The 17,641-nt window shown below is 49.4% G+C and overlaps 1 protein-coding gene across 2 annotated transcripts in view; it reads right to left on the bottom strand.

Moving 5' to 3' along the window:
• KATNAL1 (katanin catalytic subunit A1 like 1) overlaps positions 1–17,641 on the bottom strand; it is a 63,052-nt gene that overhangs the window by 32,758 nt on the left and 12,653 nt on the right. For both annotated transcript variants that reach the window (XM_045016696.1, XM_045016704.1), the window contains exons 2-3: positions 13,764–13,939; positions 4,601–4,761 (exon numbers count right to left, since the gene is read on the bottom strand). In XM_045016696.1, the coding sequence (XP_044872631.1) occupies positions 4,601–4,761; positions 13,764–13,925 (323 nt within the window). In that variant the 5' untranslated portion in view covers positions 13,926–13,939. The remainder of the gene's footprint in view (positions 1–4,600; positions 4,762–13,763; positions 13,940–17,641) is intronic.

The following is a 17,641-nucleotide window of genomic DNA, read 5'->3' as shown; positions in this document are numbered from 1 at the left end:
CCTCGGGCGGCAAGGTGGAAGCCTGCAGCCAGGAAATTCTCCGCATGGTCACTCCCGAGGCCAGGGTTCTGGCTCTTGAGTCTGCTGAGTCCAGAGAGGCCTGGATGGAGGACCGGGAGGCTTTCTTGCCCTCCTCAATAAGGGCTGAGAATTCCGGTCGGGAGGCCGTTGGTACTAGCTCCGCAAACTTGAAGAGTGAGACCAAGGCGTCATAAGAATAACGACCGAGGAGAGCCAGTTGATTGGCAATCCGTAGCTGGAGGCCACCGGCCGAATAGACCTTCCGGCCCAACAGATCCATCCTCCGGACCTCCTTTGATTTTGGCGCTGGAGCAGGTTGCCCATATCGCTCTCGGTCATTCACGGACTGTACAATCAAGGAGTTCGGAACTGGGTGCGTGTATAGATACTCGTACCCGCTGGGGGGAACCGAGTATTTCCGTTCCACCCCTCGAGCGGTGGGAGGGATGGAAGCCGGTGACTGCCAGATCGTATTGGCATTTTTTTGTATGGTCCGGATGAAGGGCAAGGCCACCCGCAGCGGGGCCTCAGCTCCAAGAACGCTGGTCACCGGGTCATCGTCCTCAGCGACCTCCTCGACAGGGAGGTTAATGGCCTGTGCCACCCGTCGAAGTAGGTCCTGGTGGGCCCGCAGGTCAATTGGTGGAGGGCCTGATGTCGATGCCCCCGCCACCGCCTCATCCGGTGATGAAGACGAGGATAGGCCCTGGACCATGGCTTCCGGAGGTGGTTCGTCCACGCGTTGCGAAGCCTCTGCGTGTGTGGGATGATCTCCCGCTACAGGTGGCGGCGGTTCCTCCCCCAACGGTGATGGAGGAGGTCTGCTGACCGTGGCTTCCAGCACCCTGTGGTCGGAAGGTCTGGGCCGCTGAGTGACGGGGACCCCTTGAGTCTCGTGATAGGCCCAGGTTGTCCAGAAGCCCCATTGTTGAGGTCCGTGGTCCTGCCCTTGGGGGTTGGCGCAGAGCTCACCAACGCTGCCCGCTTGGGAGGCGACTGAAGGTTGGCGGGAAGGCCATGGGGGGGCAGAGGCACTGAGAAACTGCGCCGTCGATGCTGTCGGTCTGTCTCTGGACGGTGCCGGGGAACGGTGCCGGCTGTCGCAGTGCCGGGAACGAGAACGGGACCATCGACCGTGCGGGTGCCGGGAGGTCGACAGAGATCGCGAGCGACATCGGTGGGAGCGGCTGCGCGATGAGCGGTACCGGGATCCTGACCTTCGGCGGTACCGACGGTCGGGTGACCGGGACCGGGATCGTCTCCGGGAGTGCGACCGGTACCGCGATGTGGAACGGTACCGGGACTGCGACTGGCGCCGAGATGGAGAACGGTACCGGGATTGTGATCGGTGCCGGGATCTGGACCAACGAGAAGGTGAACGTCTCCGGGATTGGGATCGGGACCGGGACCTGGAACGCCTTCTGTCTCGTCTGTCAGGGGACGGAGGCCTCATGATGGCCGGCTTGCCCACTGACTTCACAGCCCGCACCGGCGGTGCCGGGGGCTGGAGGCACGGTGGCTCTGTGAGCGCTATCAGCTCTCTTGCCGTCGAGAATGTCTCTGGCGTCGACGGGAGAGGCAGCTCGACCACGGTTTGCACCGGGGAGCAGGGCGGTACCGGACTCGACGGCTCTTGCGGTGCCGGAGTCGACGGTACTGTGCACGGTTTGTGCACTACCACAGTCGGTGCCGGAGGTGCCGGCGGTGGCTGGGTGAGTGGTCCCGGTGCCGGAGGCTTTGAGGTTGCCTGCGTCGGCTTGCGCTTCCTCGCAGGAGAGAGGGAACGGTGCCGGGACGCCGGTGCCGGCTGCTGCTTCTTCAGAGTCTCGGTGCCGGACCGGCTCGGGACCGCTGGTGCGCGCCGCACCGAGGAGGACTATTGAGCTGCTGGTGTCGGCACCGTAGGGCTAAGTGCCGACTCCATCAAGAGCTGCTTTAATTAAAGTCTCGCTCTTTCTTTGTCCTCGGCTTGAAAGACTTGCAAATCGGGCACTTATCTGCACGATGGGACTCTCCGAGGCAGCGCAGGCAGGAGTCGTGAGGGTCTCCAATCGGCATGGGCCGCTGGCAAGTCGAACAGGGCTTAAACCCCAGTGCCTTGGGCATGAGCCCGCACCGATTCGGGAAAGAGGGGATAAGCCCCCCGATTCCCCTTAAACTACTAACAAACTAACTAATCTAACTATGTGAACTAACTATATACACTAAATTACACTAAGAACCAGAGAGAAGCTAGGGATGTGGAGGTCAAGAGAGCACTCCACTGTTCCAACGGCCGTCACAGGCAGTAAGAAGGAACTGAGGAGTGGACGGATCGGCTGGGGTATATATCTAGCGCTATAGCGGCACCACTCCAGGGGGCGCCCAGCCGACCCGCCGGAGTTGCTGGGGTAAAAATCTTCCGAAGAGCCGTGCACGCGCGGCGCGCACACCTAACTGGAATGCATAGGAGCAATCACTCGAAGAAGAAGTTGCATTGTAAGCCTCTGTAAATCACCAGACAGGAGAGAGAAACATTAGCTAGTGTGAAATGCTGGTCTCCCACAGAAGATGTTACATCTGTCCAACACAGAAGATCCATTGATATCAAATGGACTATTGTGGGACATTAAAGAGGACAAAATAAATTTGTTTGTTTTGCCTTCCCCACATGAAGATGGGTCATGCAAGTGGATTCCTCCTATCAGCTGAGTTTGCAGCTCAGAGAACAAGAGATGAGGGAGATAAAAACTCGTAGTAAGAAAGAACTGGAGATCTATGCTGCTTCGACTCTAGAGGGCCAGGTTTCCTAGGCATAAGTAGGAGGTCCCCACAGCTGCTTAGCCTGGATTAGTCCTATAAAACATATAGAGCTTGTTTATTATAGAAGCTTCTATTACTTTTTGAAATTTAAGATTGTAACTCATCTGTGTGTAATCTGTTTACTTGCTTTAACCTTGTATGTAACTCTTATTTCCTTTCATATTTTAATAAATCTGTGTATAATTTAGTATAGGATTGGTTACAAGCATTGTCTCTGGCATGAGATCTAAGGTGCAACTGACTTGGGTAAGTGACTGGTCCTTTGGGACTGGGAGTAACCCGAACATTGTTGTGATTCTTGGTGTAAGGGACCATCTATCACAAAGATATGTTCACCTGGGGATCAGATAGAATGGAGTACCCAAGGGCCTGTCTGTGACTCCTTGTTTGGCTGTTATAGTGCCTGCAGAGTTTACACTTGATAATTGGTTGGTGAAATCTAAGTATAAATTCACTAGTGCCCTGGTTCTTAATAGTCTGTCCTAAGCTTGGTACTCATGCTCTGGAGTCACTGAGTAGCTTGACGCTCACAACAGTGTAATGGGGTAGAGATGGGGGAAACTGAAGCAGCAAGCTATGGTAATGTTTTACACCAACTTTGAACAGGGGGTAAATGACTACACATGCTGCAAAGCCATGAAGAATCAGGCCCCTGTCCACTAGGTAATGCACTAAGAAAACCAAATACATTTAATATAGGCTACAAAATAGCTTTTGGCTAGTAACTGCTTCTAATTACTACCAAATTCCCAATTTTGCTAACTCGGCTCTACATCATTCAGTAATATCTTGCCAGATAATAAAAATCCCAAGAGCAGGCCACCCCCTTCCACCTCCCACGGATTGCTGTCATCCATCCCACAGGTGCCTGTATTCCAGTTCTGCTGAGCAGGATCCTCCAGATGAAAGGTATTTTAGAAATCTAAAACTAATATAGATGCTTTACTGTTTTCTATTGTATCCCTCAATTCCAACTGGCAAAAAAAAGCCTCCTATGACCTGATAAGAAAGTCTTTAGGACTTCATGAAAATAGTTTAAAAAAAAAAATCAGACAACTGACCACTCTTTCAAACAACAAAATGGGCAACTCAACTATTTTCAGAGAACCCCTTAACAACAACGTGTAACACGTTTATATAGTAAAAAGTTAGACTATAGACCTACATTAGGGGCCTGTTAAAAAGTCCACTGTATTCAATGGAAGTATTTCCATGGACTACAGAGGGCTTTGAATCTGGCCCTAACTCTGTAAAGCATCACCTTGTCTGCAGATTTCCTTCAGTACTAAAGCAATTGGCTTCAGGCAATATATTACGTACCTTAGGCCATACCTGAATCACTACTGACCTCAAAAACAGTCACTGTTCATGAATAACCCATCCTACATGATCAGCTGATTTAATAGGTCTTTTCTATCTGTAATTTTTATTATTCCAAGGCATTTATAATAAACAAAGAATTTTGTTAGAGTTAAAGTTGTTCAAGTGAATTTCTTTGCAAGACAATCATCAAAAGTCAAGAAAATCAGTTATGGAAACATTAATATCCTGCCCAACCTCCATACATAGGCCTTACCACACCATAATACCCAAACACACTTCCTCTTCCACTGTACAAAAACATCCAATTCCTCAAAAATCACCCCCACATTTGAACTGCAGAATTCTTTTTAGGTAGCAACAGACTCTTGAAAAATCAATTGGTCCACTGGTAAGAGAGATTAATGTTCAAGGGTGGAGTTAAAGTTTGAACTATCCCAGAGTGCTTTCCAGTTACCTGTGCTCAGCGGGAACTGGAGGTGGCCAAACAGCAGGATCCCTAAATGGCTCATCTTGATAGGATACAGGAATATCTGGAGGTTTGTCTATTTTAAAACTCTCTAACGTGTTGACAATACTCTTTACTTGCTCATATTCCTCCAGTAATTCTTGCCAGACCTTCAAAATAAACAAGTGATTTCAGAAAAAAAGTGTTTTAATTTTTGCACAGGTCTTTTTTTATATATACAATCTCAATTTACAACAGAATAAAATGTTTAGAAAATGTTTACTACAATAGAATAAATTAACATTTACAAAGAACTAACGGCCCAATCCAGCAGCTCTCAGACATGTGACTACTCCTATTACACTTCAATGGAACCTTGAGAACATGGGCTGCAAGATCCATGCCCTGATATTCTTCAAAATTTGACAGAGATGTTCACTTGTACAGGTGAACGGTCATAATACATTCAAAGCATCAGGAATTGTTTTCAGTAACACAGGCATGAGAGAGGGAAATAAAGGTAGCCTAGGTTAAGACGACAACTAAAGCAACAGAAGAAACTGGGAACATGACTTACTTTTATAATTTGTTTTCAGTGTTATTGTAGCCATGTTGGCCCCAGGATATGAGAGAATCAAGGCAAGTGAGGCAATAACTTTTATTGGAACAATTTCTGTTGGTGAAACAGACAAGTTGACATGGAGAGCAGCTCTGTGGGAGTCAAAAGCTTCTCTCTTTCACCATAGGCACCCAGTTTCTAATCTGCTGGAAGGTGCTCCCCCCGGCTCTGCTCTTACTCTACCCCTTCTCCCAATGCCTCACCCCCGCCCTGCTTGTTCTCACCCTGCCTCATCCCTTCCCCACCCAGTTCCGCCCTCTCCCGCAAGCACACTGCGCCTTTGCTCCTCCCCTCACCCCCAGCGCCTCCTGATGCTGCGAAACAGCTGATGCACAGCAGGCGGTAGGCGCTGGGAGGTAGGAGGAGGCGCTGATCAGTGGTACCCACCAGCAGGAAGAAGGCACTGGGGGGAGGGAGAGCCGTTGATAGGGAGGCTGCCAGTGGATACTAAGCATCCACCATTTTTTTTTTCTGTGGGTGCTCCAGCCCCAGAGCACCCATGGAGTCGGCACCTATGTCCTTCACCAACAGAAGCTGGTCCAATAAAAGGTATTACTTCACCCACGTTTTCTTACTTTTATAACAGAAGTCTGACTGTGAAGTTATACACTTGCATTGTACGTTTGAAACTTCCATTTTCAACTGGTCAGAGAATATAGTAGATAACTAGCACCATTCAAATAGATAATTCCTTAAAATGTATCTCATACTTGTTAATCTATTATCTGTTGATTCATGGCCTGATCCAACTCCCACTGAAATCAAGGAGATCCTTTTCTTTAATGCACTAAATTAATTTTTCAATGAAATCCAAGTATTAGAAATGTCAAGTTAATGTGGCAGTTTGACAAACCTTAGTAAGTGCCAAGACCTTTCATAGCCCCAATGTAAAGATCTATGAATAGTATGATATTTAATATACATACAATATGATGGGGGCTAATTTAGCTACAATTAATCAGGAAAGAGATCTTGGAGTCATCATGGATAGTTCTCTGAAGATGTCCACGCAGTGTGCAGCAGCAGTCAAAAAAGCGAACAGGATGTTAGGAATCATTCAAAAAGGGATAGAGAATAAGACGGAGAATATCTTATTGCCCTTATATAAATCCATGGTACACTCACATCTTGAATACTGCGAACAGATGTGTTCTCCTCATCTCAAAAAAGATATACTGGCATTAAAAAATGTTCAGAGAAGGGCAACTAAAATGATTAGAGGTTTGAAACGGGTCCCATATGAGGAGAAATTAAACAGGCTAGGACTTTTCAGCTTGGAAAAGAGGAGACTAAGGGGGGATATGATAGAGGTATATAAAATCATGAGTGGTGTGGAGAAAGTGAATAAGGAAAAATTATTTACTTGTTCCCATAATATAAGAACTAGGGGCCACCAAATAAAATTAATGGGCAGCAGATTTAAAACAAATTAAAGGAAGTTTTTCTTCACACAGTGCACAGTTAACCTGTGGAACTCTTTGCCTGAGGAGGTTGTGAAGGATAGGACTATAACAGGGTTTAAAGGAGAAAGAACGGTTACTCACCTGTAGTAACTGTTGTTCTTCGAGATGTGTTGCTCCAATCCATTCCAGTTAGGTGTGCGTGCCGCGGTGCACGGCTTCTCCGGAACTTTTTCCCTAGCAACCCCGGCGGGCCGGCTGGCGCCCCCTGGAGTGGCGCCGCCATGGCGCTAAATATATACTCCAGCCGGCCCGTCCGCTCCTCAGTTCCTTCTTGCCGGCTACTCCGACAGTGGGGAAGGAGGGCGGGTCTGGAATGGATTGGAGCAACACATCTCGAAGAACAACAGTTACTACAGGTGAGTAACCGTTCTTTCTTCTTCGAGTGATTGCTCCAATGCATTCCAGTTAGGTGATTCCCAAGCCTTACCTAGGCGGTGGGGTCGGAGTGAGACGTGGCGGAATGCAATACCGCAGAGCCGAAGGCTGCATCGTCTCTAGACTGCTGCACCAACGCGTAGTGGGAGGCGAAGGTGTGGACCGAAGACCAGGTGGCCGCTCTGCAGATGTCCTGGATGGGGACATGGCTCAGGAAGGCGGCTGACGAGGCGTGCGCCCTCGTAGAGTGAGCGGTGAGTCGGCATGGTGTCACGTGAGCCAGCTCGTAGCATGACCTGATGCATTGAGTCACCCAGGAGGAAATGCGCTGGGTAGAGACCGGCTCGCCCTTCATGCGATCAGCGACTGCGATGAAGAGTTGGGTGGAACGCCGAAAGGACCTTGTCCGGTCGATGTAAAACGCCAGCGCCCTACGGACGTCGAGAGTGTGGAGCTGTTGCTCCCGGGGCGAAGCATGGGGCTTCGGAAAGAAAACCGGGAGAAAGACGTCCTGATTAAGGTGGAAGGCCGAGACCACCTTTGGTAGGAAGGCCGGGTGAGGACGAAGCTGCACCTTATCAGCGTGAAAGACGGTGTAGGGGGGGCCCACCGTCAACGCTCGGAGCTCCGAAACTCTCCTTGCCGATGTTATGGCAACCAGGAAGGCCGTTTTATAGGAGAGGTAGAGGAGAGAACACGTGGCCATAGGCTCGAATGGCGGACACATGAGCCTGGCCAGGACGAGGTTCAAGTCCCAGGTCGGGGCAGGGCGACGTACTGGCGGGTACAAGCGGTCGAGGCCCTCCAGGAAGCGGGAGACCATCGAATTGGAAAAGATGGTTCGACCCTCGACCGACGGACGAAAGGCGGACAGTGATGCGAGGTGGACCCGCAAGGAGGAAACCGCCAGACCCTGTTCCTTAAGGTACCATAGGTAATCTAGGATGGTAGGGACAGGTACCACGAATGGGTTGAGCCCTTGCTGGTCACACCAGAGCGCGAACCTCTTCCATTTTGCCATGTAGGTGGTACGAGTGGAAGGCTTTCTGCTTTCAAGCAGGACTTGCTGCACCGCCGCCGAACAGCCCCTCTCTGCGTGGGTCAACCACGCAGGTACCAGGCTGTAAGATGGAGGGACTGCAGGTTCGGATGGTGGAGTTTGCCGAAGTCCTGCGTGATGAGGTCCGGCCACAATGGGAGGGTGATGGGCTCCCGAACGGAGAGCTCGAGCAGCAGGGTGTACCAATGCTGCCTCGGCCAGGCTGGAGCCACGAGTATCATGGTGGCTCGATCCCTCCGAAGCTTCTGGAGCACTCTGTGCACGAGTGGAAACGGAGGGAAGGCATAGAGGAGGTGAGTCTGCCACGGATACAGGAAAGCGTCCGACAGAGAGCCCAGCGAGTGCCCCCGGAACGAGCAGAACTGGAGACACTTCCTGTTCGCCTTGGAGGCGAAGAGGTCGACCCGGGGAAACCCCCACCTCTGGAAGATCGTGTGAGCCACGTCGGGACGGAGGGACCACTCGTGGGAGAGAAACGACCTGCTGAGATGGTCGGCCAGCGTGTTCTGCACTCCCGGAAGAAAGGACGCTTCCAGGTGAATGGAGTGAGCCACACAGAATTCCCACAGGAGGATCGCTTCCCTGCAGAGGGGTGACGAGCGGGCTCCGCCCTGCTTGTTCACGTAGAACATTGCTGTTGTGTTGTCCGTGAATACTGTCACACAGCGGCCTTGCAGCTTGGTCCGAAAGGTGTGACATGCAAAACGGATTGCTCGGAGCTCGCGGACATTGATGTGGAGTGTGAGCTCGCTTGCTGACCAGAGGCCTTGAGTGTGGAGGTCTCCCAGGTGAGCCCCCCATCCGAGCGCAGAGGCGTCCGTGGTCAACGTTGCCGATGGCCGGGGAGGGTGGAACGGGACTCCGGCGCACACGACCTCCGGGTCGAGCCACCAGCGGAGGGAGCCAAGAGCCGTCCTGTTGACTGTGACCACCATGTCGATGGCGTCGCGATGCGGGCGGTACACCGTCGCGAGCCAGGACTGAAACGGACGAAGGTGAAGTCGTGCGTACGCGGTGACGTATGTACACGATGCCATGTGGCCCAGGAGGCGGAGGCATGACCGCACCGTCGTGGTCGGGAAATTGACGAGGTCTCGGATGATGGAGACCATCGTCTGGTGTCGAGCGCGAGGGAGACAGGCTCTGGCCATCGTGGAGTCGAGGACCGCCCCAATGAATTCGACTCGCTGCGTCGGAATCAAAGTTGACTTCTCGGTGTTGACAAGAAGACCGAGGCGCCGAAAGAGAGCCAGGACCTCTATTATCTGACTCTCCACGAGCTGCCTGGACAGACCGCGAATCAGCCAGTCGTCCAGGTACGGGTATACGTGTATCTGGTTCCGTCTCAGTGCTGCGGCGACGACCGCCATGCATTTGGTGAATACTCTGGGGGCGGTCGAAAGGCCGAATGGCAACACGGCGAATTGGTAGTGGGCGTCGTTGCCCACAAACCGAAGGTAGCGCCGATGAGGGGGGTAGATAGCGACATGGAAGTAGGCATCCTTCATGTCGAGGGCCGCAAACCAGTCTCCCGGATCCAGGGAGGGAATGATGGTCCCCAAGGTGACCATGCGGAACTTGGGCTTGAGTAGGTATCTGTTCAGCCCGCGAAGGTCCAGGATAGGACGTAGCCCGCCTTTTGCCTTGGGGATGAGGAAATACCTGGAGTAAAATCCCCTGCCCCGCCTGGAGGGAGGCACCTCCTCTATGGCACCCACGCTCAACAGAGTCTGGACCTCTTGTAGGAGGACTTGCTCGTGAGAGGGGTCCCTGAAGAGGGACAGGGAAGGTGGGTGGGAAGGAGGGGGCGAAATAAACTGAAGACGGTATCCCGAGTGGACCGTGCTGAGCACCCAGACGTTACTCGGGACCACTCCAAGAAAAAACGGGAGAGGTGGTTGTGAAATAAACGAGGAGGATCCGTAGGGGAGAGTGATGTGCAGCCCTCGTGCGTCCCATCAAAAGGGTTGCTTCGCCGCCTGTGGGGCCTTGGAAGCGGCCTGGCCCCGGTTTCGGCGGTTGCCCGACGGGCGACGGCGATTTTGGGCCGGTCGCCGAGCCGGGTAGGGTCGGTACCGCGACTGATAGCGGGAGGGCTGCGGGCGGAAAGGTCTACGCTGCGTAACCGGCGTATGCATCCCGAGTGTCCGGATCGCCACCCGGCCGTCCTTGAGCGACTGGATCCGCGAATCCGTCTTCTCCGAAAACAACCCCTTGGTGTCAAAGGGCAAATCCTGGAGAGTAAACTGGACTTCTGGAGGCAGGGTGGAAGATTGGAGCCAGGCGATGCGCCGCATCGTGACCCCTGTTGCTACGGTCCGTGCCCCTGAGTCCGCCGCGTCGAGGCCGGCTGTAATGGAGGAGCGAGAGGACCGCCTCCCTTCCTCCAACATTGTGGTGAAGTCCTGGCGGGATGTTGACGGCAGGAGGTCAGTGAACTTGGCCAGGGACGTGAGTATGTCGAACACGTATCTGGCCAGGAGGACCTGTTGGTTACCGATCCTCATCTGCAGGCCCCCTGCAGAATAGACCTTTCGGCCGAGAAGGTCCATCCGTCGTGCCTCTTTCGCCTTTGGGGCAGCGGCCGGCTGGCCGTTACGCTCCCTATCGTTAACGGACTGTACCACCAGGGAGTCCGGAGTTGGATGCACGTACAAGTACTCATAGCCCGAGGGAGGGACTGAATACTTCCTTTCCACTCCCCTGGCTGTGGGAGGCACGGAAGCGGGCGTTTGCCAAATGGTGGTGGCGTTCCGTTGGACCGTGCGCACAAAAGGTAACGCAACCCGGAGTGGCACGTCTGACCCCACCACGTTTGTGATGGGGTCCTCGTCCTCTTTTACCTCCTCTATAGGGAGGTCCATAGCCGTCGCCACACGGCGGAGTAAGTCTTGATGCGCCTTCGCATCAACGGGGGGCGGCTCCCTTGATGCCGCGCCGGCCACTGCCTCATCGGGAGAGGATGAGGAGGATAACTCCTGAACGACCTCAGCCGAAGAGGGGTCCACTGCGTGGTGGGCTGGGGGTTCGGAGGGGCACTCTGGCACCACCGGAACGGCTGGCGGTGGGGATGGCGGTGGTCGAGATATCGACACCTCTGGGACTCTGCGGTGGGCCCCCGGAGGCCTCGGCGGAGCAGGCATAGCGTCCGACTCATATTGTGCCCATGGGACCCAAAAACCCCACTGCTGGGCCCCGCTAGGCTGGGCTGGTGGCGTTGGAGGTGGGAGCCCATAGGCTTCTGCGCCGGAGGCGACCGACTCAGGGCGGGAAGGCCAGGGAGGTGCCAAAGAGGGTCCAGGGCACACCGCCGGGGGATGCTCTTCCCCTCGGCGCTGGGAAGGCGACCTCGCTCGACGGTCTTCACGGTGCCGGGAGCTCGACCGGTGCCGGGAGCTCGACCGGTGCCGGGAGCTAGGGACGTGAAGAGCTATCAAGCACTCCACAGTTCCAACTGCCGTCACGGGCGGTAAGAAGGAACTGAGGAGCGGACGGGCCGGCTGGGGTATATATTTAGCGCCATGGCGGCGCCACTCCAGGGGGCGCCAGCCGGCCCGCCGGGGTTGCTAGGGAAAAAGTTCCGGAGAAGCCGTGCACGCGCGGCGCGCACACCTAACTGGAATGCATTGGAGCAATCACTCGAAGAAGAACTAGATAAATTCATGGAGGTTAAGTCCATTAATGGCTATTAGCCAGGATAGGTAAGGAATGGTGTCCCTAGCCTCTGTTTGTCAGAGGGTGGAGATGGATGGCAGGAGAGAGATCACTTGATCATTACCTGTTAGGTTCACTCCCTCTGGGGCACCTGGCATTGGTCACTGTCGGTAGACAGGATACCGGGCTGGATGGACCTGGATGGCCTGGTCTGACCCAGTATGGCCATTCTTATGAGCACTGTTGAAGTCAGTGGGAGTAATCCTGGGCTGAAAGTTAAGCACTTACATAAGCACTTGAGCTTTAATGACTTATTCTGGCCACATTAAAGTCAATGGCAAAATTCCTATTTATTTCAGTGATGGAAGGATTGGACCTTTTAGATCATTTTGAAAACTGATCAGCTTGTCTTCAGCCTTCGTCCTGGATTCCCTCCGTTATACAAAACGTATTTTCTAACATCAACAAATTAATCTTTGGAGAATATGTGTACAAAGTGTATACTATGAATACACTTTGTATACGTATCTTATACAAATTCTTATTGTATAAAACTTAATTTGAATGGGATGCAATATGTCTTGTGCACGTTTTTTTTTAATTTAATTAAGAAGATAATCTCAGGTAATTATTTTAAATTTTAATTTTTGCCTGTCTACAGTAGTATCACGTACAAACATAAACCTGTATTGTCCCTCTACTTTGTCCATTTTGCCTTGATAAACAGATTTTTGTGTGTGTGCATTCTGAATGGAGCTGAAGTTAACATAGAACATTTTGTCTACAACAACTTTAATTTATATAGTGCCTTATTTTGCCAAAATGTGTCTGACATCAGTATCAAACTAATTATATGTGTTTGTTTAAAATCTGCACAGCACATAACACTGGACTAAGCTCTATCCTTGGTTGCCTGCAGGGGGCTCCTACTAAAGTCATGATACCAGCATGCCCAGATCCAAGGACAGAATTTGTCCCATTGATTTTGCTAGATTCCACAAAAATAGGCAGTTTTTCTGCCCACCCCTCCCCACCGCTGCACGTAGCCTGTTTTTTTTTTCAAAGTGATATTTGGAATTCAAGAGATTTATGCTGTAAGAATTTATCGAAACCCAGACTGACGTATGTGAGCTCATGCGAGTTAATGGACTCCAGGACCCAACGCTAATATTGTTACAATATTGAACTAACTCAAATGTTTTGGCCTAAAAACTGTGACATTATCCCTCAAAGATTTCACATCTGTTGTTAATATTGTGTTTAAGTACTGAATCCATGATTTATGCATTTCAGCCCTTTTGTATGTTTCCTTGCTGTTGGATCTATCTGCCTTGGGATCTCAGATGACACCTGCTTATAGCATTAAGTCATGCAGCACACTGTCTGCTGCTTATCTATTTCTATTGTTATGCCAGTCTGCTTCCTCCACCTCTGCACTATCACAGATCAGTAGCTTGGGAGCAATTTACCTCCCATTAACACTACAGATTCATTCTCACTCTTTCCATCGCTCCTAGAAATCGACCCAAAAATACTCCTCATGCAAATAAAGTTGAGCACATGCCCAAGTGATTGTGAGATCAGGGCCTAAGAGTACTATCTAAATCTGCAGATAACATTTTAGATAATTGCAACTATATTGATCTTTTTAATGATGCAAGCCCATCTCACATCATAGCTTACTGCTTATTAGTTGGATGAAAGATGAGAGAGCAAAAGGAAATCATTATAGCATTAGTAGAAAACATAATAGTATTTCCAAAATAGGCAGTCACACACAATTAGTCCATTGATTAGCAAGACACACTATGTGAAGACAAGAAAATTGATTCAATTAGAACTAAAGAACTCCTTCTAACTATGTCACAAGAAATATTGCCACATAAGTATCATGAACTTCAATTTAGACAATATATACTTAGGCTACATTTTAAAAAGCTTGTGCAATGCTGTATTTCTTTCCAAATCTACCATATGCAGTGCAATATCACTTCATCATACCTGTTGCCATTTGCCCTTAACTGCTGGGTCTCTGATTGATTGACAGTGTCTCTGAATCTGCTGGATGACACCTTGGTAATATACCATAGAGGAGTCGTAGTTCCCAAGAAGTGCATATTCTCTCCCTTTTTTGGCATTATCACAAATCTCTGCCAAATTCATCGTCTCTCACAAACCTAAAACATAACATTTAATCATAAGACAAAAACTTGTACAGGCTATATAATGATTCAGAAAATCATTAGGTAGTTTTTGTTTTGCTATTCCTTGTATGGCTGCTTTACATCCATTTTCCCATTTAGATGTACAGATTATTATAGTACCTCCTTATTATGCTGATTATTGACAATAAACCACAATGACTGGTAATGCTTATGTATTTTTCCTCTACCCTGAGCCTGTTAAATCGTTACAAGAACAGGAGTACTTGTGGCACCTTAGAGACTAACAAATTTATTTGAGCATAAGCTTTCGTGGGCTCGAGCCCACTTCATCGGATGCATAGAATGGAACATATAGTGAGGAGATATATATACATACAGAGAACATGAAAAGGTGGGAGTTGCCCAACCAACTCTAAGAGGCTAATTAATTAAGATGAGCTGTTATCAGCAGGAGGACAAAATCTTTTGTAGTGATAATCAAGATAGCCCATTTCAGACAGTTTGACAAGAAGCTGTGAGGATACTTAACATGGGGAAATAGATTCAATGTGTGTAATGGGTCAGCCATTCCCAGTCTCTATTTAAGCCTAAATTGATTGTATCTAGTTTGCATATCAATTCAAGTTCAGCAGTTTCTCCTTGAAGTCTGTTTTTGAAGCTTTTCTGTTGCAAAATTGCCACCTTTAAATCTGTTACTGAATGGCCAGAGAGGTTGAAGTGTTCTCCTACTGGTTTTTGAGTGTTATGATTCCTGATGTCAGATTTGTGTCCATTCTTTTGCACAGAGACTGTCTGGTTTGGCCAATGTACATGGCAGAGGGGCATTGCTGACACATGATGATATATATCACATTGGTAGATGTGCAGGTGAATGAGCCCCTGATGGTATGGATGATGTGATTAGGTCCTATGATGGTGTAACTTGAATAGATATGTGGACAGAGTTGGCATTGGGCTTTGTTGCAAGGATAGGTTCCTGGGTTAGTGTTTTTGTTCTGTATCCTTTATGCTCAAATAAATTTGTTAGTCTCTAAGGTGCCACAAGTACTCCTGTTCTTTTTGCGGCTACAGACTAACATGGCTGCTACTCTGAAACCTGTCATTAAATCATTACATGCAAGTGGACTGCAGCACCCATGCTGAGCCCTCTTGTTGTCAATATTCAGTTTACAGCAGGGATCTCAAACTCAAATCACCACGAGGGCCACATGAGGACTAGTACATTGACCCAAAGGCCGCATCACTGACACCTTTTCATATAAAGATACAAAAGCCCCCCGTCCGCGCTGCCCCCTTCCCCGCCCCCATTCCAACCCCTTCCCCAATGTCCCCACTCCAACTCTGCCCCCTCCCTGCCCCTATTGCAACCCCTTCCCCCAAATCCCCACCCCTGCCCTACCTCTTCTCCACCTCCTCCCCTGAGTGCATGGCTCCCCGCTTCTCCCCCTCCCTCCTGGAAAGTGCTAAGTGCCGCCAAACAGCTGTTCTGCAGTAGGCAGCGCCTGAAGGTGGGCAGAGAAGCGGGGACACAGCGCGCTGGGTGGGGGGAGTGGGGACAGAGTGGGAGGGGAGCTTGGCAGCCACAGGAAATAACTCTGGGGCACGTGTTTGAGACCCCTGGTTTACTAAGGTGTAAACATAGTGCATGGCAGGCTAGGGCAGGGTAAGTGCCTGTGTGGACCATGCTGCCTTACACTAACAGTTCACTAGTGTGCTTTAATCTATTCCAGTTTCAAAGTGAGTCAAAGCGCACTAGGGAAATTTTAATGCACGGCAGCAGGGTCCACATCATAGATGCTTGGTTCATAGCAGGTGTCATGAATATAAAGGGAAGGGTAACAACCTTTATGTATGCAGTAACATAAAATCCCTCCTGGCCAGAGGTACAAAATCATGTTACCTGTAAGGGGTTAAGAAGCTCAAATAACCTGGTTGGTACCTGACCAAAAGGACCAATAAGGAAAGAAGATACTTTCAAATCGGAGGGGGGGGAGGGAGGAGAAGGAGAGGTTTTGTTTGTGCTCTCTTTGTTTGTTCCCTCTCTGGACAGAGAGAGAGAGACCAAGCAGGTAAACTATCTCCTGAAAAGATACCTGAAATGATACTTCTAAAATTACAGAAATTGTAAGTAAAGGCAAGGAAATGAATTAGATTATCTTTTGTTTTAGCTTGTGAATTTTCCCTATGCTAAGAGGTAATTTCAGTCATGTTTTGTAACTGGAAAACAGAGTCCGAGTCTGTGTTTTAAATCTTTTTATTTACTCTGTAAAGTTACCTTCCATCCTGATTTTGCAGGTGTGATTCTTTTACCTTTTTTTTTTAAATAAAATTCTTCTTTTAAGACCCTGATTGATTTTCAGTGTCCTAAAAACCCAGGGGTTTGGTCTGTGCTCACTTTGTAACCAATTGGTTAGTACACCTCTACCCCGATATAACATGAATTCGGCTTTACCGTGGTAAAGCAGCACTCTGGGGGGGGAGGGGCTGCGCACTCCGGTGGATCAAAGCAAGTTTGATATAACGTGGTTTCATCTATAACGCAGTAAGATTTTTTGGCTCCCGAGGACAGCGTTATATTGAGGTGGAGGTGTATATTATTCTCAAGCCTCCCCAGGAAAGGGGGTGAAGGGGCTTGGGGGAATATTTTGGGGAAACAGGGACTCCATGTGGCCCCTTTTCCTAGATTTTGGTCTAAACCACTTGGTGGTGGCAGCAATACCATCCAAGAACAAGAAAAGGATTTGTGCTTTGGGGAAGTTTTAACCTAAGTTGGTAGAAATAAGCGTAGGGGGTCTTTCATGTAGGTCCCCACATCTGTACCCCAGAGTTCAGAGTGGGGAGGGAATGCAGACAGCAGGGTAGTGCAGGATACATTTATGCTCCATCTCACTGCAAACTAAGTGTTTGTGTACAGAATCAGGCTTTAATTTATATACCACCACAACATATATTAGCAACCAGCCACCCATGAATCACATCACATGAGGCTTTACATGTATTATATTATTTGTATTACATGAGTGATTAGGAGATCCAATCAACATTAAGAGCCCACTGGGTTAGGAACTTTTAAAAGACCTCATCTTAACCAGGTTACATTTTAAATATACAAGATAGGGAAAGAACAGGAGAAAGGGAAAGGCCACGTAAGCAGAAGTTTGGGAACAGAGACAGAATCAAGAATTGACCTCAGCTCTCAACTCCCATTTGAATGCGCCTTAACCACAAGACTATCCTTTCTCTCTTTTAAAAATATTCTCTCCTTAGTAGCAGTTGCCCTGAAGATATCTTGAACCCAGTAGTTCCCAGCTACACTATGTCTAAAGAGCTCAGTTACACTATAAAGACAAATGTACTTCTGTATACTATCCAATTTCTTTTAATTTGTGTAATGGAAGTAACAAGGCTGACGAGGCAAATGTTTGTCGGCTTTTGGAGATTTTCTAAATATGAATTTCAATGCTCGTGAAATATGCCAAATTGACAGCAATAGAAACACAAGTCTTCTCTGAAATCATAGGACGTGACATGGGCAGTGGTGTTGAAAGCTTGGACACACTTTGTCCCAGGAATGCTGCTTTTACTTGAATCATAAAACAAGGTTACTTCCCTGCCGCTGGATGTCTTCAAAAAGACTGTCAAAACAGAGCTACATCACTGGGGTGGACCCAAAGATTGGAGCCCTCTGAAAAGTTTCTGAGAACTTGGTGAGAT

Source organism: Mauremys mutica, chromosome 1 (genome assembly GCF_020497125.1).
Source record: "Mauremys mutica isolate MM-2020 ecotype Southern chromosome 1, ASM2049712v1, whole genome shotgun sequence".
In the NCBI taxonomy this organism is placed as follows: Eukaryota; Metazoa; Chordata; order Testudines; family Geoemydidae; genus Mauremys; species Mauremys mutica.
This window is presented reverse-complemented; position numbering and strand designations above follow the sequence as displayed.